The sequence below is a fragment of the Oncorhynchus gorbuscha genome, linkage group LG05, assembly GCF_021184085.1.
Source record: "Oncorhynchus gorbuscha isolate QuinsamMale2020 ecotype Even-year linkage group LG05, OgorEven_v1.0, whole genome shotgun sequence".
NCBI lineage: Eukaryota > Metazoa > Chordata > Actinopteri > Salmoniformes > Salmonidae > Oncorhynchus > Oncorhynchus gorbuscha.
The window spans coordinates 86,707,367-86,732,392 of record NC_060177.1 but is presented as its reverse complement, the minus strand read 5'-3'; the positions used below and the strand labels follow the sequence as shown (position 1 = coordinate 86,732,392).

The window sequence follows — 25,026 nt, the reverse complement described above, 5'->3', positions numbered from 1 at the left end:
AGTAATCTCCTATCCATTATGTTGATTCCTGCTATGAAAGTATCAGCCTGTCCCTGTTTCTCTGTTGGATGCTCAATGAGCGAGCCACTTTCACTCCCTCTCGCCACTGTGCGCACAGAGGAGAAAGAGGTGCATTTTGATAAGCAAAGCATATAACTGTTGCTGAAAAACGTAATTTCAAAGCAACTACTGTTGTTCTAGTTACAGAGAGGAGAGTCACAGCTTTCTAGGAGTATATAACTTATCTCTCACCTCTCAACATTGAGCTCAGGGCACCACTAGCCGAGAGGAGGGCACGAACTACTGTTGTTCTAGTTACAGAGAGGCTAACTGCCCCAACACATAGAGCCAACTGTAAAGTTTGGTGGAGGAGGAATAATGGTCTGGGGCTGTTTTTCATGGTTCAGGCTAGGCCTCTTAGTTCAAGTGAAGGGAAATCTGAACGCTACAGTATAGACATTCTAGACGATTCTGTGCTTCCAACTTTGTGGAGTGCACTCGTGCACAAAGCGATGTCCATAAAAAAAATGGTTTGTTGAGACCACTGTGGAACACCTTGACTGGCCTGCACAGACACCTGACCTCAACCCCATTGAACACCTTTGAGATGAATTGGAAAGCCAACTGCGAGCCAGACCTCACTAATTCTCTTCGACGATCAGGTGTCCACATACACTACATGACCAAAAGTATCTTAAGATGTAGGTGAGTGTCTCTCTCACCGGTGGTGCCAGTGTGGAGGTGAGTGTCTGTCTCACCGGTGGGGTCAGTGTGGAGGTGAGTTTCTCTCTCACCGGTGGGGTCAGTGTGGAGGTGAGTGTCTGTCTCACCGGTGGTGTCAGTGTGGAGGTGAGTGTCTGTCTCACCGGTGGGGTCAGTGTGGAGGTGAGTGTCTCTCTCACCGGTGGGGTCAGTGTGGAGGTGAGTGTCTGTCTCACCGGTGGTGTCAGTGTGGAGGTGAGTGTCTCTCTCACCGGTGGTGTCAGTGTGGAGGTGAGTGTCTCTCTCACCGGTGGTGTCAGTGTGGAGGTGAGTGTCTCTCTCACCGGTGGGGTCAGTGTGGAGGTGAGTGTCTCTCTCACCGGTGGGGTCAGTGTGGAGGTGAGTGTCTCTCTCACCGGTGGTGCCAGTGTGGAGGTGAGTGTCTCTCTCACCGGTGGTGTCAGTGTGGAGGTGAGTGTCTCTCTCACCGGTGGTGTGAGTGTGTCTGTCACTCACCGGTGGGGTCAGTGCAGGGGTGAGCATGCGGTCCCCCTCTCCTCCGTCCACTTTGGGCAGGTTAAGCCCCGCCTCTCCACTCTGCTGCAGCTTCTCTGTCACGCCCTCTTCCATGTCTCCATTGGCTGGGAAATGGCTGTGGTCATGGCCCTGGAGGGGGGGAGGGCGAGAGTGAGAGCGAGAGAGAGGGAGCGAGAGAGGGAGAGAGAGGGAGAGCACGAGAGAGAGCGCGAGAGCAAGAGAGAGAGCGCCAGACTTTCCCTGGGCTAAATAATCAAACCTGGCCTCTAAACCTTGAAAACACTAAACTACTGCACATGAGACTTGACCCAGAAAAAAGCCTGATCGCGAAGACAAACAATGTATACGAAATGCTTCAGTCTGGTTTTAGACCCCATCATAGCACTGAGACGGCACTTGTGAAGAGCAAGAGAGAGAGAGAGATTGGAAACCCAAATTGGTCTACACGGACATGTTCGCGAGAGCGAGAAAGAGAGCGAGAGAGAGAGAGGGAGAGAGGGAGAGAGAGCGATAGAGAGGGAGAGAGAGGACCATTAGCAAGGGAATCAGAAGTCCATACCAGTCACATGAAAAGTATTTTAACGACACCACGTTAAAGCACAGCTTTCAGTCGGCCCCTGTACAGTATATGGGTCAAGTAGACCATATAATTGGTTTAAGAGGCCACACCTGACCCGTGTTTGTTAAGGTATTACATTGGCTTGGCAGTTCAGGTCTTAATCATATGGCTCAAAGCTGCACTATGCTGAAGGTCCAATAGGAGGAAGCATCACCTCAAACAATGTCAACAACAGACCCATAAGACAGATGGCATGAGAGTGTGTGTGTGTCTCTACTACACTACTACATACAGGGGTTACTCTGGGTCATAGCAACGCATCAAATAAACATCTCCTCAACCACTACTGACCAGATTAAAACTATCCACCGATACTAGGGGCGGCAGGGTAGCCTAGTGGTTAGAGTGTTGGACTAGTAACCGAAAGGTTGCAAGTTCAAATCCCCGAGCTGACAAGGTACAAATCTGTCGTTCTGCCCCTGAACAGGCAGTTAACCCACTGTTCCTAGGCAGTCATTGAAAATAAGAATTTGTTCTTAACTGACTTGCCTAGTAAAATAAAGGTAAAATAAATAAACTAGCGTCGCTAAGCAACCTTCCCGGGACTTTCCCTGGGCTACAGAGACGGGTCCAGTGATGGTAGTACAGTGTTCTTTCATGTCTCTATTCTACATTCTCATTTTCATGTCTCTATTCCACATTCTCATTTTCATGTCTCTATTCTACATTCTCATTCTCATGTCTCTATTCTACATTCTCATTTTCATGTCTCTATTCCACATTCTCATTTTCATGTCTCTATTCTACATTCTCATTTTCATGTCTCTATTCCACATTCTCATTTTTGCATGTCTGTACAGCACTTTGATGTCTCTATTCCACATTGTCATTTTCATGTCTCTATTCCACATTGTCATTTTCATGTCTCTATTCCACATTCTCATTTTCATGTCTCTATTCTACATTGTCATTCTCATGTCTCTATTCTACATTGTCATTCTCATGTCTCTATTCTACATTGTCATTTTCATGTCTCTATTCTACATTCTCATTTTCATGTCTCTATTCCACATTCTCATTTTCATGTCTCTATTCTACATTCTCATTTTCATGTCTCTATTCCACATTCTCATTTTCATGTCTCTATTCCACATTCTCATTTTCATGTCTCTATTCCACATTCTCATTTTCATGTCTCTATTCTACATTCTCATTTTCATGTCTCTATTCTACATTCTCATTCTCATGTCTCTATTCTACATTCTCATTCTCATGTCTCTATTCTACATTCTCATTCTCATGTCTCTATTCTACATTCTCATTTTCATGTCTCTATTCTACATTCTCATTCTCATGTCTCTATTCTACATTCTCATTTTCATGTCTCTATTCCACATTCTCATTTTCATGTCTCTATTCCACATTCTCATTTTCATGTCTCTATTCCACATTCTCATCTTCATGTCTCTATTCTACATTGTCATTTTCATGTCTCTATTCTACATTGTCATTTTCATGTCTCTATTCTACATTGTCATTCTCATGTCTCTATTCTACATTGTCATTTTCATGTCTCTATTCCACATTCTCATTTTCATGTCTCTATTCTACATTCTCATTTTCATGTCTCTATTCTACATTCTCATGTCTCTATTCTACATTCTCATTCTCATGTCTCTATTCTACATTCTCATTTTCATGTCTCTATTCCACATTCTCATGTCTCTATTCTACATTCTCATTCTCATGTCTCTATTCCACATTCTCATGTCTCTATTCCACATTCTACATTCTCATGTCTTTATTCTACATTCTCATGTCTCTATTCTACATTCTACATTCTCATGTCTCTATTCTACATTCTCATGTCTCTATTCCACATTCTCATGGCACCGATGTGAAGCATCTTTTTAAGACCGTTCACACCGTCGCTTCAAATCAAACTGGTTTCTGTCCAGGAAGGTAATTCTCATTTATCATCAGTGGATTTATCATCGTCTCACACTAAACGATGTGACGCATCTCTCTCGGCGTCTAGCTGGTTGGTCTGACACGTACAGTAGTCACTGATAAATTAGAATATATTCAGAGGAAGGAATAGTTACAGCAGTTAACCCAGTGTTCCCCGGGCGCCGAAGACGTAGATATCGATTATGGCAGCCCCCCCCCGACACCTCTCTGATTCAGAGGGGTTGGGTTAAATGCAGGAGACACATTTCAGTTGTACAACTGACTTGGAATTCCCCTTTCCCTTCCCTTACTGTGCCTTCAGAACGTATTCATGCCCCTTGACTTATTCCACATTTTGTTGTTACAGCCTGAATTAAAAAATGGATTAAACATTCTCACCCATCTACACAGACTCACCGACAGAACGCTACAGACTCACCGACAGAACGCTACAGACTCCCCGACAGAACCCTACAGACTCCCCGACAGAACCCTACAGACTCCCCGACAGAACGCTACAGACTCACCGACAGAACGCTACAGACTCCCCGACAGAACCCTACAGACTCCCCGACAGAACAGACTCACAGACTCACTCACCGACAGAACGCTACAGACTCACCGACAGACTCACCGACAGAACGCTACAGACTCACCGACAGAACGCTACAGACTCACCGACAGAACGCTACAGACTCACCGACAGAACTCACCGCTACAGACTCACCGACAGAACGCTACAGACTCACCGACAGAACGCTACAGACTCACCGACAGAACGCTACAGACTCACCGACAGAACGCTACAGACTCACCGACAGAACGCTACAGACTCACCGACAGAACGCTACAGACTCACCGACAGAACCCTACAGACTCACCGACAGAACGCTACAGACTCACCGACAGAACGCTACAGACTCCCGACAGAACGCTACAGACTCCCGACAGAACGACAGAACCCTACAGACTCCCCGACAGAACCCTACAGACTCACCGACAGAACGACAGACTCACCGCTACAGACTCACCGACAGAACGCTACAGACTCCCGACAGAACGCTACAGACTCCCGACAGAACGCTACAGACTCACCGACAGAACGCTACAGACTCCCGACAGAACGCTACAGACTCCCGACAGAACGCTACAGACTCCCCGACAGAACGCTACAGACTCACCGACAGAACGCTACAGACTCCCCGACAGAACCCTACAGACTCACCGACAGAACGCTACAGACTCCCCGACAGAACCCTACAGACTCCCCGACAGAACGCTACAGACTCCCCGACAGAACCCTACAGACTCCCCGACAGAACGCTACAGACTCACCGACAGAACGCTACAGACTCCCCGACAGAACGCTACAGACTCACCGACAGAACGCTACAGACTCCCCGACAGAACCCTACAGACAGAACGCTACAGACTCCCCGACAGAACGCTACAGACTCCCCGACAGAACGCTACAGACTCACCGACAGAACGCTACAGACTCCCCGACAGAACGCTACAGACTCCCCGACAGAACGCTACAGACTCCCCGACAGAACGCTACAGACTCCCCGACAGAACGCTACAGACTCCCCGACAGAACGCTACAGACTCCCCGACAGAACCCTACAGACTCACCGACAGAACGCTACAGACTCCCCGACAGAACGCTACAGACTCCCCGACAGAACCCTACAGACTCCCGACAGAACCCTACAGACTCCCCGACAGAACCCTACAGACTCCCCGACAGAACCCTACAGACTCCCCGACAGAACCCTACAGACTCCCCGACAGAACCCTACAGACTCCCCGACAGAACGCTACAGACTCCCCGACAGAACCCTACAGACTCCCCGACAGAACCCTACAGACTCCCCGACAGAACGCTACAGACTCCCCGACAGAACCCTACAGACTCCCCGACAGAACGCTACAGACTCCCCGACAGAACCCTACAGACTCCCCGACAGAACCCTACAGACTCCCCGACAGAACCCTACAGACTCCCCGACAGAACCCTACAGACTCACCGACAGAACCCTACAGACTCACCGACAGAACCCTACAGACTCCCCGACAGAACCCTACAGACTCCCCGACAGAATGCTTCAGACTCCCCGACAGAACCCTACAGACTCCCCGACAGAACCCTACAGACTCCCCGACAGAACGAGACTCCCGACAGAACGCTTCAGACTCCCCGACAGAACCCTACAGACTCACCGACAGAACCCTACAGACTCCCCGACAGAACGCTTCAGACTCCCCGACAGAACCCTTCAGACTCACCGACAGAACCCTACAGACTCCCCGACAGAACCCTACAGACTCCCCAGAACCCTAGACTCCCCGACAGAACCTACAGACTCCCCGACAGAACCCTCCCCGACAGAACGCCTCCTCCCCGACAGAACCCTACAGACTCCCCGACAGAACCCTACAGACTCCCCGACAGAACCCTACAGACTCCCCGACAGAACCCTACAGACTCCCCGACAGAACCCTACAGACTCCCCGACAGAACGCTTCAGACTCACCGCTTTCTCTTGTTGTGCTCTTTACAATGAACACATGACTGGTGGCTCGGCTGTTCTGGGAAACTACGAAGTGCTTCATAATGTGACAGGTGAAATGAAGAACAGAATCTGCTTAATCTAATGTTTTACACAAGTTGACTGCAGGTGTTAACTTAAAAAAGATGATTCAAATATTAACCATCCCATGGCTTTTTCCAAATTCCCCGGAATACCGACCCAGCCTAACTCAATGTCTGCTTTTTAAATGTTTTACCCATCTACCAATAGGTCTACCAATACCAATCTCTCGTCTTTGTGGTTGAACCTGTGTTTGAAATTCACTGCTCAATTGAGGGACCTTGCAGATGTGTGAGGTACAGAGATGAGGTAGTCATTCAAAAATCACATTAAAACACTATTATAGCACATAGAGAGCCCATGCAACTTATTAAGCAAATTTGTACTCCTGAACTTCTGAGTCTTCCCTTAACAAAGGGGTTGAATACTTATTTTTTTATTAATTTGATCAAATAAAATGACATTATGGGGTATTGTAGGTAGGTCTGTGAAAAATACATTCTATTTAATCCATTTTAAATTCAGGCTGTAACAAAACTGTCACGACTTCCGCCGAGGTTGGCTCTCCTGCCCGTTCGGGCTGTGCTCGGAGGTCGTCGTCACCGTCCTATTAGCCACTACCGATCCCTTTTCGGTTATCTGTTGGTTTTGTCTAATTGTTTTCACCTGTGTGTTAGTTAATTAGTATCTGTATAATATGTAGGTTGTCCCGCCCTTGTTTGTTTTTGTCATTTCGTTTCGGCTGTCGGTGTTTTTGTGTTTTATTTCTCCGGTTTGTCTGTTATTTCCTGTTTTGGATATATTTCACCCTGTTTGTATTTTGGGTTGTCCGTGTTTGTTGTTCACCGGAGAATAAACCTCTATTCATTATTTGCTCTCTGCGCCTGATTCCACCCACCTTGACAAAAACGGGTTAGAAGTCCAGGGATGTGAATCATTTTCTGAAGACTCTGCATGTGAACTTGTGTTGCAGGTGTCTACTTCACTTCAGTCTGTTTTAAGTACACGTGTAATTATGAATGTGTCATTGACTCACGTCCAAGTAAGGTCTCCTCCACACAAAGCAAACAGACCCAACAACAACCGTCTGACGTCATCATCCCAGATGCATTAAGTAGAGGCAACGGTTACTGTTCATAAAACCAACGCCTTGATAAACAAGCTAAACCAGCCTTGACTCATGTGATTTTATCCACATGGTGACAATGCAAACCGGAATATCTCTACAATCCATCTAAAGAGCGGATGCTTATCGGTGTGTGTGAAAAGCCCTGGTCGAGACTATGTTTATGAGCACAACACAGCCCCGCTACAGAACAAGATTTCACAACCTAAGTCTTCTTGGAAGTTGGAATACCAGTCTTTTCACATTTGTTTCAATTCCAACACCAGCACACCTGATTGAACTAGCCAAAAGGTGTTACGAGAAATGAGTTGACGATTTGAAATCAAGTGATCTCCTGTTGGCACAAATATACTAGATGACTGTTGGTCCTGAAGCCTGGGTTCATTGGGCTGAGAAACGCTACAATATGGTCAGGTGTATTGGGTCACGTCTATAAGGTTATGAACTCACCAAAAAAAAGAAACATGCCTCTTTCAAAAGATAATTCGTAAAAGTCCAAATAACTTCTCAGATCTTCATTGGAAAGGGTTTAAATACTGTTTCCCATGCTTATTCAATGAACCATAAACAATTAACGAACATGCACCTGTGGAAAGGTCGTTAAGACACTAACAGCTTACAGACGGTAGGCAATTAAGGTCACAGTTATGAAAATGTAGGACACGAAAGAGGCCTTTCTACGGACTCTGAAAAACACCAAAAGAGAGATGCCCAAGGTCTCTGCTCATCTGTGTGAACATGCCTTAGGCATGCTGCAAGGAGGCATGAGGACTGCAGATGTGGCCAGGGCAATAAACTACAATGTCCGTAATGTGAGACGCCTAAGACAGCGCTACAGGGAGACAGGACGGACAGCAGATCATCCTCGCAGTGGCAGAACACGTGTAACAACACCCGCACAGGATCGGTACATCCAAACATCACACCTGCGGGACAGGTACAGGATGGCAACAACAACAGCCCGAGTTACACCAGGAACGCACAATCCCTCCGTCATTGCTCAGACTGTCCACAATAGGCTGAGAGAGGCTGGACTGAGGGCTTGTAGGCCTGTTGTAAGGCAGGTCCTCGCCAGACATCACCGGCAACAACGTCGCCTATGGGCACAGACCCACAGTCGCTGGACCAGACAGGACTGGCAAAAAGTGCTCTTCACTGACGAGTCACGGTATTGTCTCACCAGGGTTGATGGTTGGATTCGCGTTTATCATCAAAGGAATGAGCGTTACACCGAGGCCTGTTCTCTGGAGCGGGATCGATTTGGAGGTGGAGGGTTCGTCATGGTCTGGGGCGGTGTGTCACAGCATCATCGGACTGAGCTTGTTGTCATTGCAGGCAATCCCTGTGCGTTACAGGGAAGACATCCTCCTCTCTCATGTGGTACCCTTCCTGCAGGATCATCCTGACATGACTCTCCAGCATGACAATGCCACCAGCCATACTGCTCGTTCTGTGTGTGATTTCCTGCAAGACAGGAATGTCAGTGTTCTGCCATGGCCAGCAAAGAGCCTGGATCTCAATCCCATTGAGCACGTCTGGGACATATTGGATTGGAGGGTGAGGGCTAAGGTCATTCCCCCCAGAAATATCCGGGAACTTGCAGGTACTTTGGTGGAAGAGTGGGGTAACATCACACAGCAAGAACTGCCAAATCTGGCAGTCAATGAGGAGGAGATGCACTGCAGTACTTAATGCAGCTGGTGGCCACACCAGATACTGACTGATACTTTTGATTCCCCCCCCCCCCCTTTGTTCAGGAACACAGTCCATTTATGTTAGTCACGTATGTGGAACTTGTTCAGTTTATGTCTCAGTTGTTGAATCTTGTTATGTTCATACCAATATTTACAATATTTGCTGAAAATAAACGCAGTTGACAGTGAGAGGACGTTTATTTTTTTTTGCTGAGTTTATAATGCATGTGCAGTACATAACACTTCTCTGGTTTCTGACCAATCCCAATAGGTTCACACAGTCACACATTTGCACCAGGAAAAACCTTGAACCTTTAAAGCATACAAAAACAGGGTGAAAGCAATGACATATCTCATATTTGTCATCCTTGTGCATTTTTCAGTCATTTACCTCACCATTAGCCAAAGCCAAAGCTGTTGAACGCAGACTCACCTTATCCTTGGGTTTGAGCAGCATCTTGAGGACCTTCTCAGTGAAGAAGAAGAGGTAGAACCCTCCGAACACCACCGTGGACTTAGACACATAGTTGTCCACCATAGGGTTAAAACCAAATGCCTAGGGAGGATAATATACATAGTTATCTATAATGCATCAGTCAAATTGGTTAATAGCAGGGTATTACATCGGACTGTGAAAAGATTTGTGTAAAAATATAATTGGCTTGATTGAACTGATTGATGATTCAGCACAATTGAAGCTGAACATGTCAGTTACGGCCATTATCTCACTCTAAATCGAGGTCTCTGACCTACTGTATGTGTTTATATGTGTCATTGAGAAGGATTTTCAGTACATACATTTTTTTTGTTAAAGATTGGTAATACCAATCCCTAACTTCACACTTGTCAGTGTTCTTTTATAAAATGGTATGTGAACAATATTAGGTGACAACTAATCTCAGGAAGTCAAATGTTAAGTAAATTCTCCCTGATATCTTATTGAGACTATGGGGGAAAGACACAACAGCCCCTGGCTGGCTGGCTGCAGGGACAGGATATTACAAACGGTAGCCAGTTTCTCTCCTCAAGGACACAGTACCAGGCTAAGAGATAGCCTACTGTTATAAACATCACCAATAAAAATACTGTTTAGAGCGCTATCAAATGGCAAAATACTGTTTAGAGCGCTATCAAATGGCAAAATACTGTTTAGAGTGCTATCAAATGGCAAAATACTGTTTAGAGCGCTATCAAATGGCAAAATACTGTTTAGAGCGCTATCAAATGGCAAAATACTGTTTAGAGCGCTATCAAATGGCAAAATACTGTTTAGAGCGCTATCAAATGGCAAAATACTGTTTAGAGCGCTATCAAATGGCAAAATACTGTTTAGAGCGTTTTAAAAAACAACAGACGTTGTATCTGTATTTCACTGTAATCAGCACATTCGCTAAGACCTTGGGCTGTTTGTCTGCTACGGTCATCTACTGTCTGGTTCCAAATATGACTTTTCTCTGCCATGTTGGTTTGGGATCATGTGACAACTGATATGTGATGGGTTTTCTGGTGCAAAATGGACCCAGGTGGGAGGTGAATTTGGTATTTCATCTAAGAACAGACTAAAGCTACAGATACTATTTTTTCTCAGTGTTTCCCCCTTTCCAGGAAGGCCCACCAGCAGCTCAACAGGTCTGCTTTTCAGAATCACATAAGGGGGCAATAAAGTGACACTGGTAATTAAGTGTGTGGTTCTCCTAATTAATCTATGGGCCGGGCATGACCGTAGTTAAGTCTGGTTTCATTTGGGCTGGGGGCTGCTTGAAGGGAGGGAACAGCTGAGGTAGAGGAGCACATCCTATTTCCTATATAGTGCACTACTTTTGGCCATAGCCTCAGCCAAACGTAGGGCACTATAAAAGGAAATAGGGTGCCAGAAGTAGTGCACTACATAGGGAACTAAAGTATTTCACTACATAGGGAATAGGTTTCTGAAGTTGTTCAATAAATAAGGGAGTGCACTACGTAGGGAATAGGGTGCCCTTCACACTACCTCTGGGATGAGCTGAAACAGGGCGTTGGAGTAGAGGGTGCCAATGGCCAGGGCTATGAAGTAGAGCAGCAGACGCTTGTAAAAGGTTTTCCTCATGAAGGGGACCACACTGGCCCCAACCAGCGAACACAGAGAAATGAAGGTCACACACAGGAAGCCATAACCCCAAACTGACCACGACCAGGGGGGGGAGAAGGGGGACCAAAGAGGAGAGGAAAAAAGGAAAGGGGAAAATTAGTTAAATTAACATCATGAAATCATTAAAGATATTAATTTTTCACAGTAGAAGGATTAACCTGAGAACAGCAGTTAATGTCAGCCCTGAAGAAAATAAATCACATCACCCCCAACAGTTCTGTTCCCAGAGAACAGGAAATGCCCAATCAATGGACACTGACTGTCTACTCACAATCAATGTCCATTCACAGACCTGTGTGTGTGTGTGTGTGTGTGTGTGTGTGTGTGTGTGTGTGTGTGTGTGTGTGTGTGTGTGTGTGTGTGTGTGTGTGTGTGTGTGTGTGTGTGTGTGTGTGTGTGTGTGTGTGTGTGTGTGTGTGTGTGTGTGATCACTGTATGAAGAGGAGACACCATGATTTGTTTCCCATCAGACCAGTGTTCCAACCCCAAACAGCCTGTGATTAAGAGATGAGGGAGTAATTATGTCATCACAGATCAGAGGAAGCAGAATCCTCAGGCCTTCATGATGCAACCTGGAACCACTGGTGGAGCGGTCACACGATACAGGCGGGTATTAGGGAGTACGCAACGCACGACCGATCAGATTAAACCAGAGAAAGGGGAGCTATGAACACACACACGCACCATTGTCTTTCGGGCCAGGTGCGTGTCTGCTCTGCACCACTCCACTAGCTAGCTGCCAGCTGCCCCCAGGGCATGGTCTGAGCTCCTTCTGTCTCACTGCAGACAGACTAAACAGTCCCACTGACTGAGAGCGTTATTTTATTCTTTAACACCAAATTCACCAATCGTATTTTGAGAAAGGGGGTAAAGTTGTGGAACACTGGGAGCAGCAAATACCCACTTGGCCTGGTTTCCCCTGAGGTGAGCTTAGAGGGGTACGATGCACTGTGCAGCCAGCCAACCAGCAGGTCAGCCAGCCGGCCAGCAGGTCAGCCAGCCAACCAGCAGGTCAGCCAGCCGGCCTCTCTCAAAGGAGAATCAGTCTCACAGATGGCATATATATTCCACAGCCAACGAAGAGTGCAGAGTAGCCAGACCAGCCCGTGTCGACTCACACATAGATCAGAGAGAGAGAGTCCACAATTCCAGTGGCAGGAGAAAAATCACTGAAGCAACTGTAGAATCACAGTAGCTCTTTGATGACTCCTGGTTGGTTGAACACGACAATTCCCAAGCTGCTAATTACACCCCCAGGAAGAAAGAGAAGGAAATGCCCAGGAGGAGGTGAAGAATAGAGAAGAGTGCTGTGGTCGGTGGGGCATTATTGTTAATGGAGTATATAGAGAGGGGGAATGGGGGAGAAATCTTTTTTTGGAGGGGGTGACTTTTTCCCCCAACAGGGGATTGATGGATATCGCACCTCTGGCAAGAGCTGGAACACAGCTGTGGAGTAGAGCGTCCCGATGGACAGGGCGATGAAAAAGACGAGCGCCCGGCGCATGTGACTCGTCCTCATGAGGGGAACCAGGAACACGCCGGTGAGAGAGAAGGCACTGACCAGGGTCACACTCAGAATAGAGAAACCCCACACTGATGGGAGAAGGAGGGAGAGGAGGAGGCACACGACACACCAAAGAGAGGGTTTGAAGTGAACACTGAAGCACACATGCCATTTGTTTAATATGAGAATTACTCTGTGTGCTGTGACAATGATCACAGAGGACTGTGACTACAGGAGCAGTAATGATCACAGAGGACTGTGACTACAGGAGCAGTAATGATCACAGAGGACTGTGACTACAGGAGCAGTAATGATCACAGAGGACTGTGACTACAGGAGCAGTAATGATCACAGATCATGTGTGTGATGTCTGAGGGGGAGGTATCACAGGACGGTATGGAAGGAGGAGGGGAGGAGTCACACTGTGGAAAGGGAAGGAGGGGAGGAGTCACACTGTGGAAAGGGAAGGAGGAGGGGAGGAGTCACACTGTGGAAAGGGAAGGAGGAGGGGAGGAGTCACACTGTGGAAAGGGAAGGAGGAGGGGAGGAGTCACACTGTGGAAAGGGAAGGAGGAGGGGAGGAGTCACACTGTGGAAAGGGAAGGAGGAGGGGAGGAGTCACACTGTGGAAAGGCACGGTCGACGTGTAGACCACATTGCGGTGGTTTTGAGCATAAAACTCCTGTAATGTAAATGAAGAGTTGAGAGTTACGGGTTTCCTTTCAGCACACATAAAACACCTGTATCCTGTGGGAGAGGAAGTTTGGTTAACTTTGGTTGTGGTGTGGATTGCAGAAGTGACAAGGTCTGTAAGAAGAACTTAGTTTATTAATTCGACCATTTCAAAAAACAAGCACACATAAAACTTGAAAAAGCCATATACACGCACATCAGTAAAACCATGGAGGATAACAAAGTCTGGGACTTATTTCCATTGTGGTCCTCTTCAAACCAGATGACTAGGCAAGATCCAACACGGTTGAACACAGTATGACACAGAGATAATAAAACATAAAAACAAAGAAGAAGAACATCAATCTCATCATTGCAGTGACATCATAAGGTACATTCAAATGGACACAAAAGACAAACAGTTTTTTTAACTTCATTTTTTAAAAGCAGGGCAGAGAGGATGTAGTGTTTATGGGCGGAGGAAACTCATTCCTATGTTATTCAAACAGGACTAGACTACTACGGTGGAAATTAGAGGTCGACCGATTATGATTTTTCAACGCCGACACCGAATATTGGAGGACCAAAAAGGCGGATACCGATTAATCGGCCCCAAAAAATTCAAAATGTATTTGTAATAATGACAATTACAACAATACTGAATGAACACTTATTTGAACATAATATAATACATCAATAAAATCAATTTAGCCTCAAATAAATAATGAAACGTGTTCAATTTGGTTTAAATAATGCAAAAACAAAGTGTTGGAGAAGAAAGTAAAAGTGCAATATGTGCCATGTAAGAAAGCTAACGTTTCAGTTCCTTGCTCAGAACATGAGAACATATGAAAGCTGGAGGTTCCTTTTAACATGAGTCTTCAATATTCCCAGGTAAGAAGTTTTAGGTTGTAGTTATTATAGGAATTATAGGACTATTTCCCTCTACACCATGTGTATTTCATCAACCTTTGACTATTGGATGTTCTTATAGGCACTTTAGTATTGCCAGTGTAACAGTATAGCTTCCATCCCTCTCCTCGCTCCTCCCTGGGCTCGAACCAGGAACACAACGACAACAGTCACCCTCGAAGCAGCATTACCCATGCAGAGCCAGGGAAACAACTACTCCAAGCCTCAGAGTGAGTGACGTTTGAAACGCTATTAGCGCGCGCTAACTAGCAAGCCATTTCACTTCGGTTACACCAGCCTCATCTCGGGAGTTGATAGGCTTGAAGTCATAATGCTTGACGCACAACGAAGAGCTGCTGGCAAAACACACAAAAGTGCTGTTTGAATGAATGTTTACGCGCCTGCTTCTGCCTACCACCGCTCAGTCAGATACTTAGATACTTGTATACTCAGTCAGATTATATGCAACGCAGGACACGCTAGATAATATCTAGTAAGATCATCAACCATGTGTAGTTAACTTGTGCATAATGAACACACATTGTCTCAGTAGGAAGCAGTCATCTTCAAATACAGTGCTTGAAATCCTAAACCAAATGGGACAAGCACAGACCTTGGCCATTTCATGAACAGACTTTTAAAAGGAGGGCAATAGGACGCATTGAACCGACGCCACTCTGCACCTTACTGCAGCAGCTAGTAGCACCTCAGCCCGAGTCACAGCTGGCCAAATACCCTGTCCCAGACTTGGGTTCAAATAGTATTAAAAATCTTTAAATGTACTTAAGCTGTGATTGAGCTTGCCTGGCACAATAGGGCCAATCAAATAGTTACAAAATTATAAACCATGACTTCTACCACTCCAGGTTTGGCTTAAGCAAACACAATAGATTTCAAATACTAGTTGAACCCAGGACTGCACTGGGGAGAGCGCTCTAGACATTAACGGAAGGTGAGTGAAAATGTATCTCTGGCCAAAACACATCCTGTATCAATGCTTCTCTTGACAGAAATTAGGACACAGAAAAGGGACAAACACCATAAAGAGTGAGAAGTTTTTAAACATCTTCTTGAAGAACATCCAGATAACATTCACTGACACAATCACAGTACAGAGCTCTCTTCCAGCAGTGTCAGTTCATGGGTTAGAATCTTTGCAAATTGCAACTAGAACTGTTAGCTGGTATAGAAATGGGAGGGCAAGGCATATCAACATTCTTGAGTTTGGTTTCTAAAAACACACCACAAGTGCTGTTAGACCACAGAAAACAGAAGAGGTAGTACCTGACACAGTTATAAAATCATCACGACTTTCTACAGAGAGTTACAATGTCCTTTCTATGTAGTGTGATTCTAGGTGCAGCGCCCCAGTGGGAGGATCACACTAGTTTACTACATTCTCAAAGCCTGTCATTAACAGTCTTTTTATACCGACCAGCTACACCAGGGTCAATTTAGACTGGGCCAACTTAGACTGGGCCAATTTAGACTGGGCCAACTTAGACTGGGCCAACTTAGACTGGGCCAACTTAGACTGGGCCAACTTAGACTGGGCCAACTTAGACTGGGTCAATTTAGACTGGGTCAATTTAGACTGGGTCAATTTAGACTGGGCCAACTTAGACTGGGCTCTGATGAGAGCTAGCTAGTAGCTACTGTTCTTGTTTGCATGTTAAATATTGCCAATTTATCCGTAATAAAACTAAACTATACCCTAAAAGCGCCTGTACAAAATCCTAGGCTACAGCCTTCATACATCCACAACACAATCACTTAGATTAGAACCAGATACTAAAATGGCTTCCAGAGTAATAACAAGGACATCCAGTTTCATGGCCTGCCAACCTCTGATGTCAGCAGGCTGAGAAGCTGTGGGCAGTGTGAGCCAGATCGATCCAAGATGGAGGTGCCTTTAAGCATCATCTGTACCCGCTAAGAGGATTCTGTGCCTAGTATCTGCTGACAGTGGCATTCTAATAATGGCTGTTCTGTGCTAAAGTGGACCAGGAAGTACAAGATGCTGAAAGCTAGAGGAGAAACATAACCAACGGCCTTTGATTTTTAACCTTCCTCCTGAACTTCATACTGCAGACCAATTCTAACCCACAGTAGACTTCTAGAGAAGAGGGAATTGTGTTGTTCTAATGAAAACTTCTTGGGAGAAAGTTTAAAATAAGACCGAAGACTAAACTGCCTTGATAAACAGAAGGTGAACAGTCAGCGGTATACTGTAACTGCAGTACTGATATGCCAAACCAAAGTTGTCAACAACAACAAAAAATATGTATAAAACACGTATATAAAGTATGTAGAAAAGATAAGCTAAATAAATAAATAAATAAAAACGAGTGGGGGAGAATCTAAAATTCCCAAAACGTCATTACATGGGTCCCCCATTGATTTGGTGATGCTTGAGTCAGACAGCATCACAACACGGCATTAAACCATGGCAAAATGTGTAGAATGGCAGGAAACTAGCTTTATTAATGTTTATTTAAAATAAAATAAAAATGTACAGGATGGTCTCAACCATTGGTTACGTACACTACCACACCCGCCCGCCCGCCCCCCTTTTACGTAGGGGAAACACTGCAAATGTATTACGAAAGACCATAGGAGTTGAGAGGCTCACCTTCAGCAGCAGTGGGTTTGGAAGGCGGGTCTATGATAAGCTCCTCCTTTTTCTCCACCCCACATGCGCCAGAGTCCAATTGCTGAAGCATGGTGGGGCAGAGCTCCTGTAGACCACGCCCATCCAGACGAGACTGCTCGTTCATACTGTAAACTGCCAGGGTGTCTCCAGGTAAGCACTGTGGAGGGAAACAGGCAAGCCGTCACACACACACACACACACACACACTGACCACAAAAAGAAACCTCAATCATTTCCTATCTGATAAAGGACATGCTGTTTTCCCTTCATGGAAAACTAAAGTGAGATTAACTTATCCATGTAGATATGATGGAGCTGGAAGGTTCCATGCCTGAGCACACAAACTCTGCACCAAAAGTCAACACACATTCCCTTAGTTCAGGGACACACGAAACAGAATCATAAAACACGGGACGAGATGTTAACTGTCCATTGTGCCAATAGATGGAATGCACTCGCATGAGATTTGCCGTGATGTTGACAGAGTGGCATGGGAGGTTTATTTCTTAGACTGGGGTAAGATGTCAATTTTTGGGACACATCCTTAGTAGTGTGCCTTCAAATCAGTGGGTGTTTCGGCCTTTAATCACTAAACACCCTCATCAAAGGTGGCCAGCTAAAGGGTGATCAAGCCTTAGCTTGTGTCCCATGCCCAATTAAGATGTCCCACAGGACTGTGCAAGGCAGGGGCGTCCTCTTCCCTGAGCCAGCCATACAGCTGACCGCATACCTCATATGCCCTCCTCAAGTTGGAGGGATCTGAATTGAGTTCTCAGGTGGGGGTGAGGGGTCATGAAGTTATAGCCCAGCAAGGGTCCTTCCGTTTGATCCAGATCCACTGGCTACCTCTTTCAGCTGCTTGAGAAACTGCTCTGACGGTCTGCCGCAGAGCCTGTCCATGGATTCCAAGTTCTTTCAGCAACCTGATGATGGAAGAAGCCACGAATCCTCTGCATCCCACTTCAACTGGCCAGACTTTTGCATTCCAGCCACGCTGAGTTGCGTCTGCTGCCAACTCTGTGTAACGCAGTTTCTTACGCTCGTAGGCCTCTTCAACAGAGTTTTCCCACGGGACTGTGAGCTCTATGATGTACACAGCCTTTCGTGAAGGGGACCAGAGTACCATGTCTGGCCTAAGGTTGGTAGAAGCAATCTCAGGTGGAAAAATGAGTTGCTGGCCAATATCGACAAGCATCTTCCAGTCCTCTAACACGAAGAGAAGACAACTTTGTGTTAACTTATTCCTCTGCTCTCAAATCAACATGGTAGCGACTAGTGAGTCAAGCCTACATGACATTAAGCCGAGTAAGAATGCAAAGCCCCCCCCCCCCCCCCATCTCAGTGTTTCTGTTGTAGTCATTTACACTGGATACAAGCCGCCTTTGGAACATCTACATTTAAAAAATATAATAAATTAATTTAATATACACCATCACAATAAATACCTTATGATGACCCCTCCACTGCATACATAGGCTCAATGCATCGTCCAATATGTTCAATATGTTCAATATGTTCAAATAATTGTACCAACATGTTATTGGGCTCATTTCTGGAGTTGGAAATTATATTCATGACGGTGTCAGCATAATTTATTTTAAATAATTTTGGAGTAGAAAATCCATTTGGAAAGTCACCAAAACTGAGATTCTCAGACCTGAACCTCTGAAACAATGGGGGAGGATGCCCCATTCAACCCCCCTCCCCACAACCCCGGACACAGACTGGATATAGGGATGTCACTTCCTTTGTTTTGACATGAACAGCAATAAATCAATATGCTCCGTCACAAATGTTTTGAAAACACAAACTGTCATTAAGGTTTGTGTGGGACAGAAATGTAGGGAGAGAGCGGCTCCTAATGCTTAGTATAAAGTCAATATAAATCGATTTACTTTGGACAGGTTGACTCTGGGCGGCGCCGGTGGAGCTGTGGCCTCGGCTACGGTGCCGTTGTCCCCCAGGCCGGGTGCACCGAGTCGTGCCAGCAAAGAGCGAAGCTGGGGAACAGAGATGGTGGCATTGTCCCCATATCGCTCCAACAGGCCCTGCAGCACCTGGGCCGGAGAAGCCTGGTCTTCGCCGAGTGCTCTCCCCAGGGGACACAGCAGCAGGGCAAGGGTGAGGAAGACTGTCAGCTGGGCCACACAGACAGAGCAGCCATGGATGGGACTCTGAGTCATGGTGATTATGATGACCCCTCCACTGGCTGGGTTACGGCTGGGGAACAGGAAGAGAGCAAAATGGGTTAGTTAGTAGTTCTGGCTGGCTGAGGAGAGGTCACTGAGGTGGATTGGTAGGTAGGTTTGGCTGAGGAGATGGGAGAGCCAAGGTGGCTTAGTTAGTAGGCCAACACAGTGGACTCTGGCTGGGGAGAGGAGAGGTCATAAAGGTCACAGAGGGGGTCAGTAGGCCAACACAGTGGACTCTGGCTGGGGAGAGGAGAGGTCATAAAGGTCACAGGGGGGGTCAGTAGGCCAACACAGTGGACTCTGGCTGGGGAGAGGTCATAAAGGTCACAGGGGGGGTCAGTAGGCCAACACAGTGGATTCTGGCTGGGGAGAGTTCATAAAGGTCACAGGGGGGGTCAGTAGGCCAACACAGTGGACTCTGGCTGGCTGAGGAGAGGTCACTGAGGTGGATTGGTAGGTAGGTCTGGCTGAGGAGATGGGAGAGCCAAGGTGGCTTAGTTAGTAGGCCAACACAGTGGACTCTGGCTGGGGAGGGGTCATAAAGGTCACAGGGGGGGTCAACCAACACAGTGGACTCTGGCTGGGGAGAGGTCATAAAGGTCACAGGGGGGGTCAGTAGGCCAACACAGTGCATTCTGGCTGGGGAGATGAGAGGTCATAAAGGTCTCAGAGGGGGTCAGTAGGCCAACACAGTGACTGGTTCTCAAACCTTTTTGTGCAGCCAGCCAGCCAGCCACACACACCAAGTTTCATTGTCTTACACCTGGTACAATGAACAGAGGAGAGAGCAGGGAAAACCCGATCCCCAGCAACCCGAGCCAAAACACAATTGCGCCCTGATGTCACATAATAACAGTAGCCCTTCCACGACAGGAAGATGGAGCAACTACAATGACGCAACAGTCCAGAGTCAAACCCACACACAGAGGTCCAATTCAGTCAACAGCCCTGACATCAATAATCCATATTACATCATGGCAGTTGACTAACTGAGGTGAGGGAGGGGAGGCTAAATAAACGCAGAGTAAACGGTTCAGAACAACGTTTCCATTCATTGCCTTAAGGTATGAAAGACTTACCTCTTCCAACCTGAGTAGTGTGACGGGGCTTAGAGCTCTCGGCACAGAGTAGAGCTCTTAGGTCTTCAGTCGGGCTTGGGTAGTAGAGTGAAGAGATGGAAAGAGCAGGGCAGTCAACTGTGGGAGAGAGAGAGAGAGAGAGAGAGACAAGAGAGAGAGAGAGAGGAAAAATATATGAGCTAAAGCGGAATAGGGAAAAGTACAAACAAAACCTCATAGAACAGTGTAGCAGCCAGCCACAATGGAAACACAACTTGTAGAGCCAGCCACAATGGAAACACAACTTGGGCCTCACTAGAGCCTCACACTAGAGCCAGCCACAATGGAAACACAACTTGATAGCCTCACACTAGAGCAGCCAGCCACAATGGAAACACAACTTGTATACCCACTAGCCTCACACTAGAGCAGCCAGCCACAATGAGAAAGAGAGATACCCACTAGAGAGCAGCCAGACAATGGAAACACAACTTGTATAAAATATATGAGCTCAACTAGAGCAGAATAGGGAAAAGTACAAACAAAACCTCACAATGGAACAGTAGCCTAGCAGCCAGCCACAATGGAAACACAACTTGTACAATGGAAACCCACTAGCCTCACACTAGAGCAGCCAGCCACAATGGAAACACAACTTGTATACCCACTAGCCTCACTAGAGCAGCCAGCCACAATGGAAACACAACTTGTAGCCTCAGCAGCCAGCCACAATGGAAACACAACTTGTATACCCACTAGCCTCACACTAGAGCAGCCAGCCACAATGGAAACACAACTTCACACTAGAGCAGCCAGCCACAATGGAAACACAACTTGTATACCCACTAGCCTCACACTAGAGCAGCCAGCCACAATGGAAACACAACTTGTATACCCACTAGCCTCACACTAGAGCAGCCAGCCACAATGGAAACCTCACTACCTCAGAGCAGCCAGCCACAATGGAAACACAACTTGTATACCCACTAGCCTCACACTAGAGCAACCAGCCACAATGGAAACCAACTTGTATACCCACTAGCCTCACACTAGAGCAGCCAGCCACAATGGAAACACAACTTGTATACCCACTTGCCTCACACTAGATAAGCCAGTTTAGACATTGGGAAACCAAGCAGATGCCACAAACCCACAACAATCTAAGAACTCTAGTCACTTCAACTGACATTCCTTGTCGATGCTGGTTTAGTTTGAAGATAAAAACCAGTTTAGAATGTTTATGTGGCCTGTGCTATACAGATGGACAGTCTGGTTCAGGGGCCAACAGTATACTGTCCCATAGCAGGACTTGGGAGTGTACAGTCTCTCTCTTGCCCTTGTTCTCTCTGTTTGTTTCTCTGTGTGTCTGCTGGGAAGAGGCTCAGTGTGACCTGTCCTTGTATGACCCCATGGAATTGGAGGGGCAGAGAGAGGTAAAGAGCCAATGAGGGGCAGAGAGCGGTAAAGTGCCAATGAGGGGCAGAGAGGTAAAGAGCCAATGAGGGGAAGAGCCAATGAGGGGCAGAGAGAGGTAAAGTGCCAATGAGGGGCAGAGAGAGGTAAAGTGCCAATGAGGGGCAGAGAGAGGTAAAGTGAGGGCCAATGAGGGGCAGAGAGAGGTAAAGAGCCAATGAGGGGCAGCAGAGAGAGGTAAAGAGCCAATGAGGGGCAGAGAGAGGTAAAGTGCCAATGAGGGGCAGAGAGAGGTAAAGGGCCAATGAGGGAAGAGGCCAATGAGGGGAAGAGAGTAAAGAGCCAATGAGGGGCAGAGAGAGGTAAAGAGCCAATGAGAGAGAGGTAAAGGAGGGAGAGAGGTAAAGAGCCAATGAGGGGCAGAGAGAGGTAAAGGGCCAATGAGGGGCAGAGAGAGGTAAAGAGCCAATGAGGGGCAGAGAGTAAAGAGCCAATGAGGGGCAGAGAGAGGTAAAGAGCCAATGAGGGGCAGAGAGAGGTAAAGGGCCACGGAGAGCCAATGAGGGGCAGAGAGAGGTAAAGAGCCAATGAGGGGCAGAGAGAGGTAAAGAGCCAATGAGGGGCAGAGAGAGGGTAAAGAGCCAATGAGGGGCAGAGAGAGGTAAAGGGCCACGGCAGAGAGAGGTAAAGAGCAATGAGGGGAGAGAGGTAAAGAGCAATGAGGGGCAGAGGTAAAGAGCCAATGAGGGGCAGAGAGAGGTAAAGAGCCAATGAGGGGCAGAGAGAGCTAAAGAGCCAATGAGGGGCAGAGAGAGGTAAAGAGCCAATGAGGGGCAGAGAGAGCTAAAGAGCCAATGAGGGGCAGAGAGAGGTAAAGAGCCAATGAGGGGCAGAGAGTAAAGAGCCAATGAGGGGCAGAGAGAGGTAAAGTACAGTAAAGAGCCAATGAGGGGCAGAGTAAAGTAATGAGGGGCAGAGTTAAAGAGCCAGTGTGAGTTAGGGCAGAGAGAGGTGTAAGTAGCCAATGAGGGGCAGAGAGAGGTTAGGGCCAATGAGGTGGCAGGTAGAGTAGTGTGAGGGGCAGAGTGTGGTGAGGGGTGGAGAGGGTAAAGTGCCACAGTGTGGGGCAGAGGCTGTGGTGTGCCAATGAGGGGCAGTGTTGAGGGGCAGTGTGGTTAAAGAGTGGTGTGGTAGAGGTAGTGTTGAGGGGCAGAGAGGTAAAGAGCCAATGAGGGGCAGAGAGTGGTAAAGGGCCACGGAGAGGCAGAGAGAGGTAAAGAGCCAATGAGGGGCAGAGAGAGTAAAGAGCCAATGAGGGCAGAGAGAGGTAAAGGGCCACGGAGAGGCAGTGTGAGTAAAGAGCCAATGAGGGCAGAGGTGGTAGTACAATGAGGGGCAGTGTGGTTGAGGGGCAGAGGTGTAAAGGGCCACGGACAGTGTTACAGTGTGGTTGAGGGCAGTGGTGTAAAGAGCCAATGAGGGGCAGTGTTACAGTGTGGTAAAGAGCCAATAGGGCTGTGGTGTGGCCAATGAGGGGCAGTGTTACAGAGTGGTTAGGGCTGTGTTACAGTGTGGTAGTACAGTGTTACAGTGTGGTTAGGGCTGTGGTGTAGTACAGTGTTACAGTGTGGTTAGGGCTGTGGTGTAGTACAGTGTTACAGTGTGGTTAGGGCTGTGGTGTAGTACAGTGTTACAGTGTGGTTAGGGCTGTGGTGTAGTACAGTGTTACAGTGTGGTTAGGGCTGTGGTGTAGTACAGTGTTACAGTGTGGTTAGGGCTGTGGTGTGGTACAGTGTTACAGTGTGGTTAGGGCTGTGGTGTGGTACAGTGTTACAGTGTGGTTAGGGCTGTGGTGTGGTACAGTGTTACAGTGTGGTTAGGGCTGTGGTGTGGTACAGTGTTACAGTGTGGTTAGGGCTGTGGTGTGGTACAGTGTTACAGTGTGGTTAGGGCTGTGGTGTAGTACAGTGTTACAGTGTGGTTAGGGCTGTGGTGTGGTACAGTGTTACAGTGTGGTTAGGGCTGTGGTGTGGTACAGTGTTACAGTGTGGTTAGGGCTGTGGTGTGTGTTACAGTGTGGTTAGGGCTGTGGTGTAGTACAGTACAGTGTGGTTAGGGCTGTGGTGTAGTACAGTGTTACAGTGTGGTTAGGGCTGTGGTGTAGTACAGTGTTACAGTGTGGTTAGGGCTGTGGTGTAGTACAGTGTTACAGTGTGGTTAGGGCTGTGGTGTAGTACAGTGTTACAGTGTGGTTAGGGCTGTGGTGTAGTACAGTGTTACAGTGTGGTTAGGGCTGTGGTGTAGTACAGTGTTACAGTGTGGTTAGGGCTGTGGTGTAGTACAGTGTTACAGTGTGGTTAGGGCTGTGGTGTGGTACAGTGTTACAGTGTGGTTAGGGCTGTGGTGTAGTGTGTGGTTAGGGCTGTGGTGTAGTACAGTGTTGTTACAGTGTGGTTAGGGCTGTGGTGTACAGTGTGGTTAGGGCTGTGTTACAGTGTGGTTAGGGCTGTGGTGTAGTACAGTGTTACAGTGTGGTTAGGGCTGTGGTGTAGTACAGTGTTACAGTGTGGTTAGGGCTGTGGTGTGGTTAGGGCTGTGGTGTAGTACAGTGTGGTTAGGGCTGTGGTGTAGTACAGTGTTACAGTGTGGTTAGGGCTGTGGTGTAGTACAGTGTTACAGTGTGGTTAGGGCTGTGGTGTAGTACAGTGTTACAGTGTGGTTAGGGCTGTGGTGTAGTACAGTGTTACAGTGTGGTTAGGGCTGTGGTGTAGTACAGTGTTACAGTGTGGTTAGGGCTGTGGTGTAGTACAGTGTTACAGTGTGGTTAGGGCTGTGGTGTGGTTACAGTGTTACAGTGTGGTTAGGGCTGTGGTGTAGTACAGTGTTACAGTGTGGTTAGGGCTGTGGTGTAGTACAGTGTTACAGTGTGGTTAGGGCTGTGGTGTAGTACAGTGTTACAGTGTGGTTAGGGCTGTGGTGTAGTACAGTGTGGTTAGGGCTGTGGTGTAGTACAGTGTTACAGTGTGGTTAGGGCTGTGGTGTAGTACAGTGTTACAGTGTGGTTAGGGCTGTGGTGTAGTACAGTGTTACAGTGTGGTTAGGGCTGTGGTGTAGTACAGTGTTACAGTGTGGTTAGGGCTGTGGTGGTCATGACATTTTGTCAGCAGGTTAGTGTCATATAAGAGACTGCTGGTCTCACTGTATTTGACTGTTTGTTAACATAAACATGTTCAGCACTTCCAGGTCTCCAGCTGTATTCAAGCCTCTGATTACTGGGCGGCAGGGTAGCCTAGTGGTTAGAGTGATGGACTAGTAAACGGAAGGTTGCAAGT

General features: G+C 47.1%; 1 protein-coding gene across 4 annotated transcripts in view; it reads right to left on the bottom strand.

Annotated features, from left to right (window-relative positions):
- slc39a14 (solute carrier family 39 member 14) overlaps positions 1-25,026 on the bottom strand; it is a 53,534-nt gene that overhangs the window by 8,987 nt on the left and 19,521 nt on the right. For 3 of the 4 annotated variants that reach the window (XM_046351424.1, XM_046351422.1, XM_046351421.1), the window contains exons 2-7: positions 20,303-20,419; positions 18,927-19,251; positions 17,011-17,188; positions 11,153-11,322; positions 9,596-9,718; positions 1,219-1,368 (exon numbers count right to left, since the gene is read on the bottom strand). In XM_046351424.1, coding sequence (XP_046207380.1) covers positions 1,219-1,368; positions 9,596-9,718; positions 11,153-11,322; positions 17,011-17,188; positions 18,927-19,214 — 909 coding nt within the window. In that variant the 5' untranslated portion in view covers positions 19,215-19,251; positions 20,303-20,419. Of the gene's footprint in view, positions 1-1,218; positions 1,369-9,595; positions 9,719-11,152; positions 11,323-12,713; positions 12,884-17,010; positions 17,189-18,926; positions 19,252-20,302; positions 20,420-25,026 lie in introns of all 4 variants that reach the window. The other variant, XM_046351423.1, reaches the window with a different exon arrangement.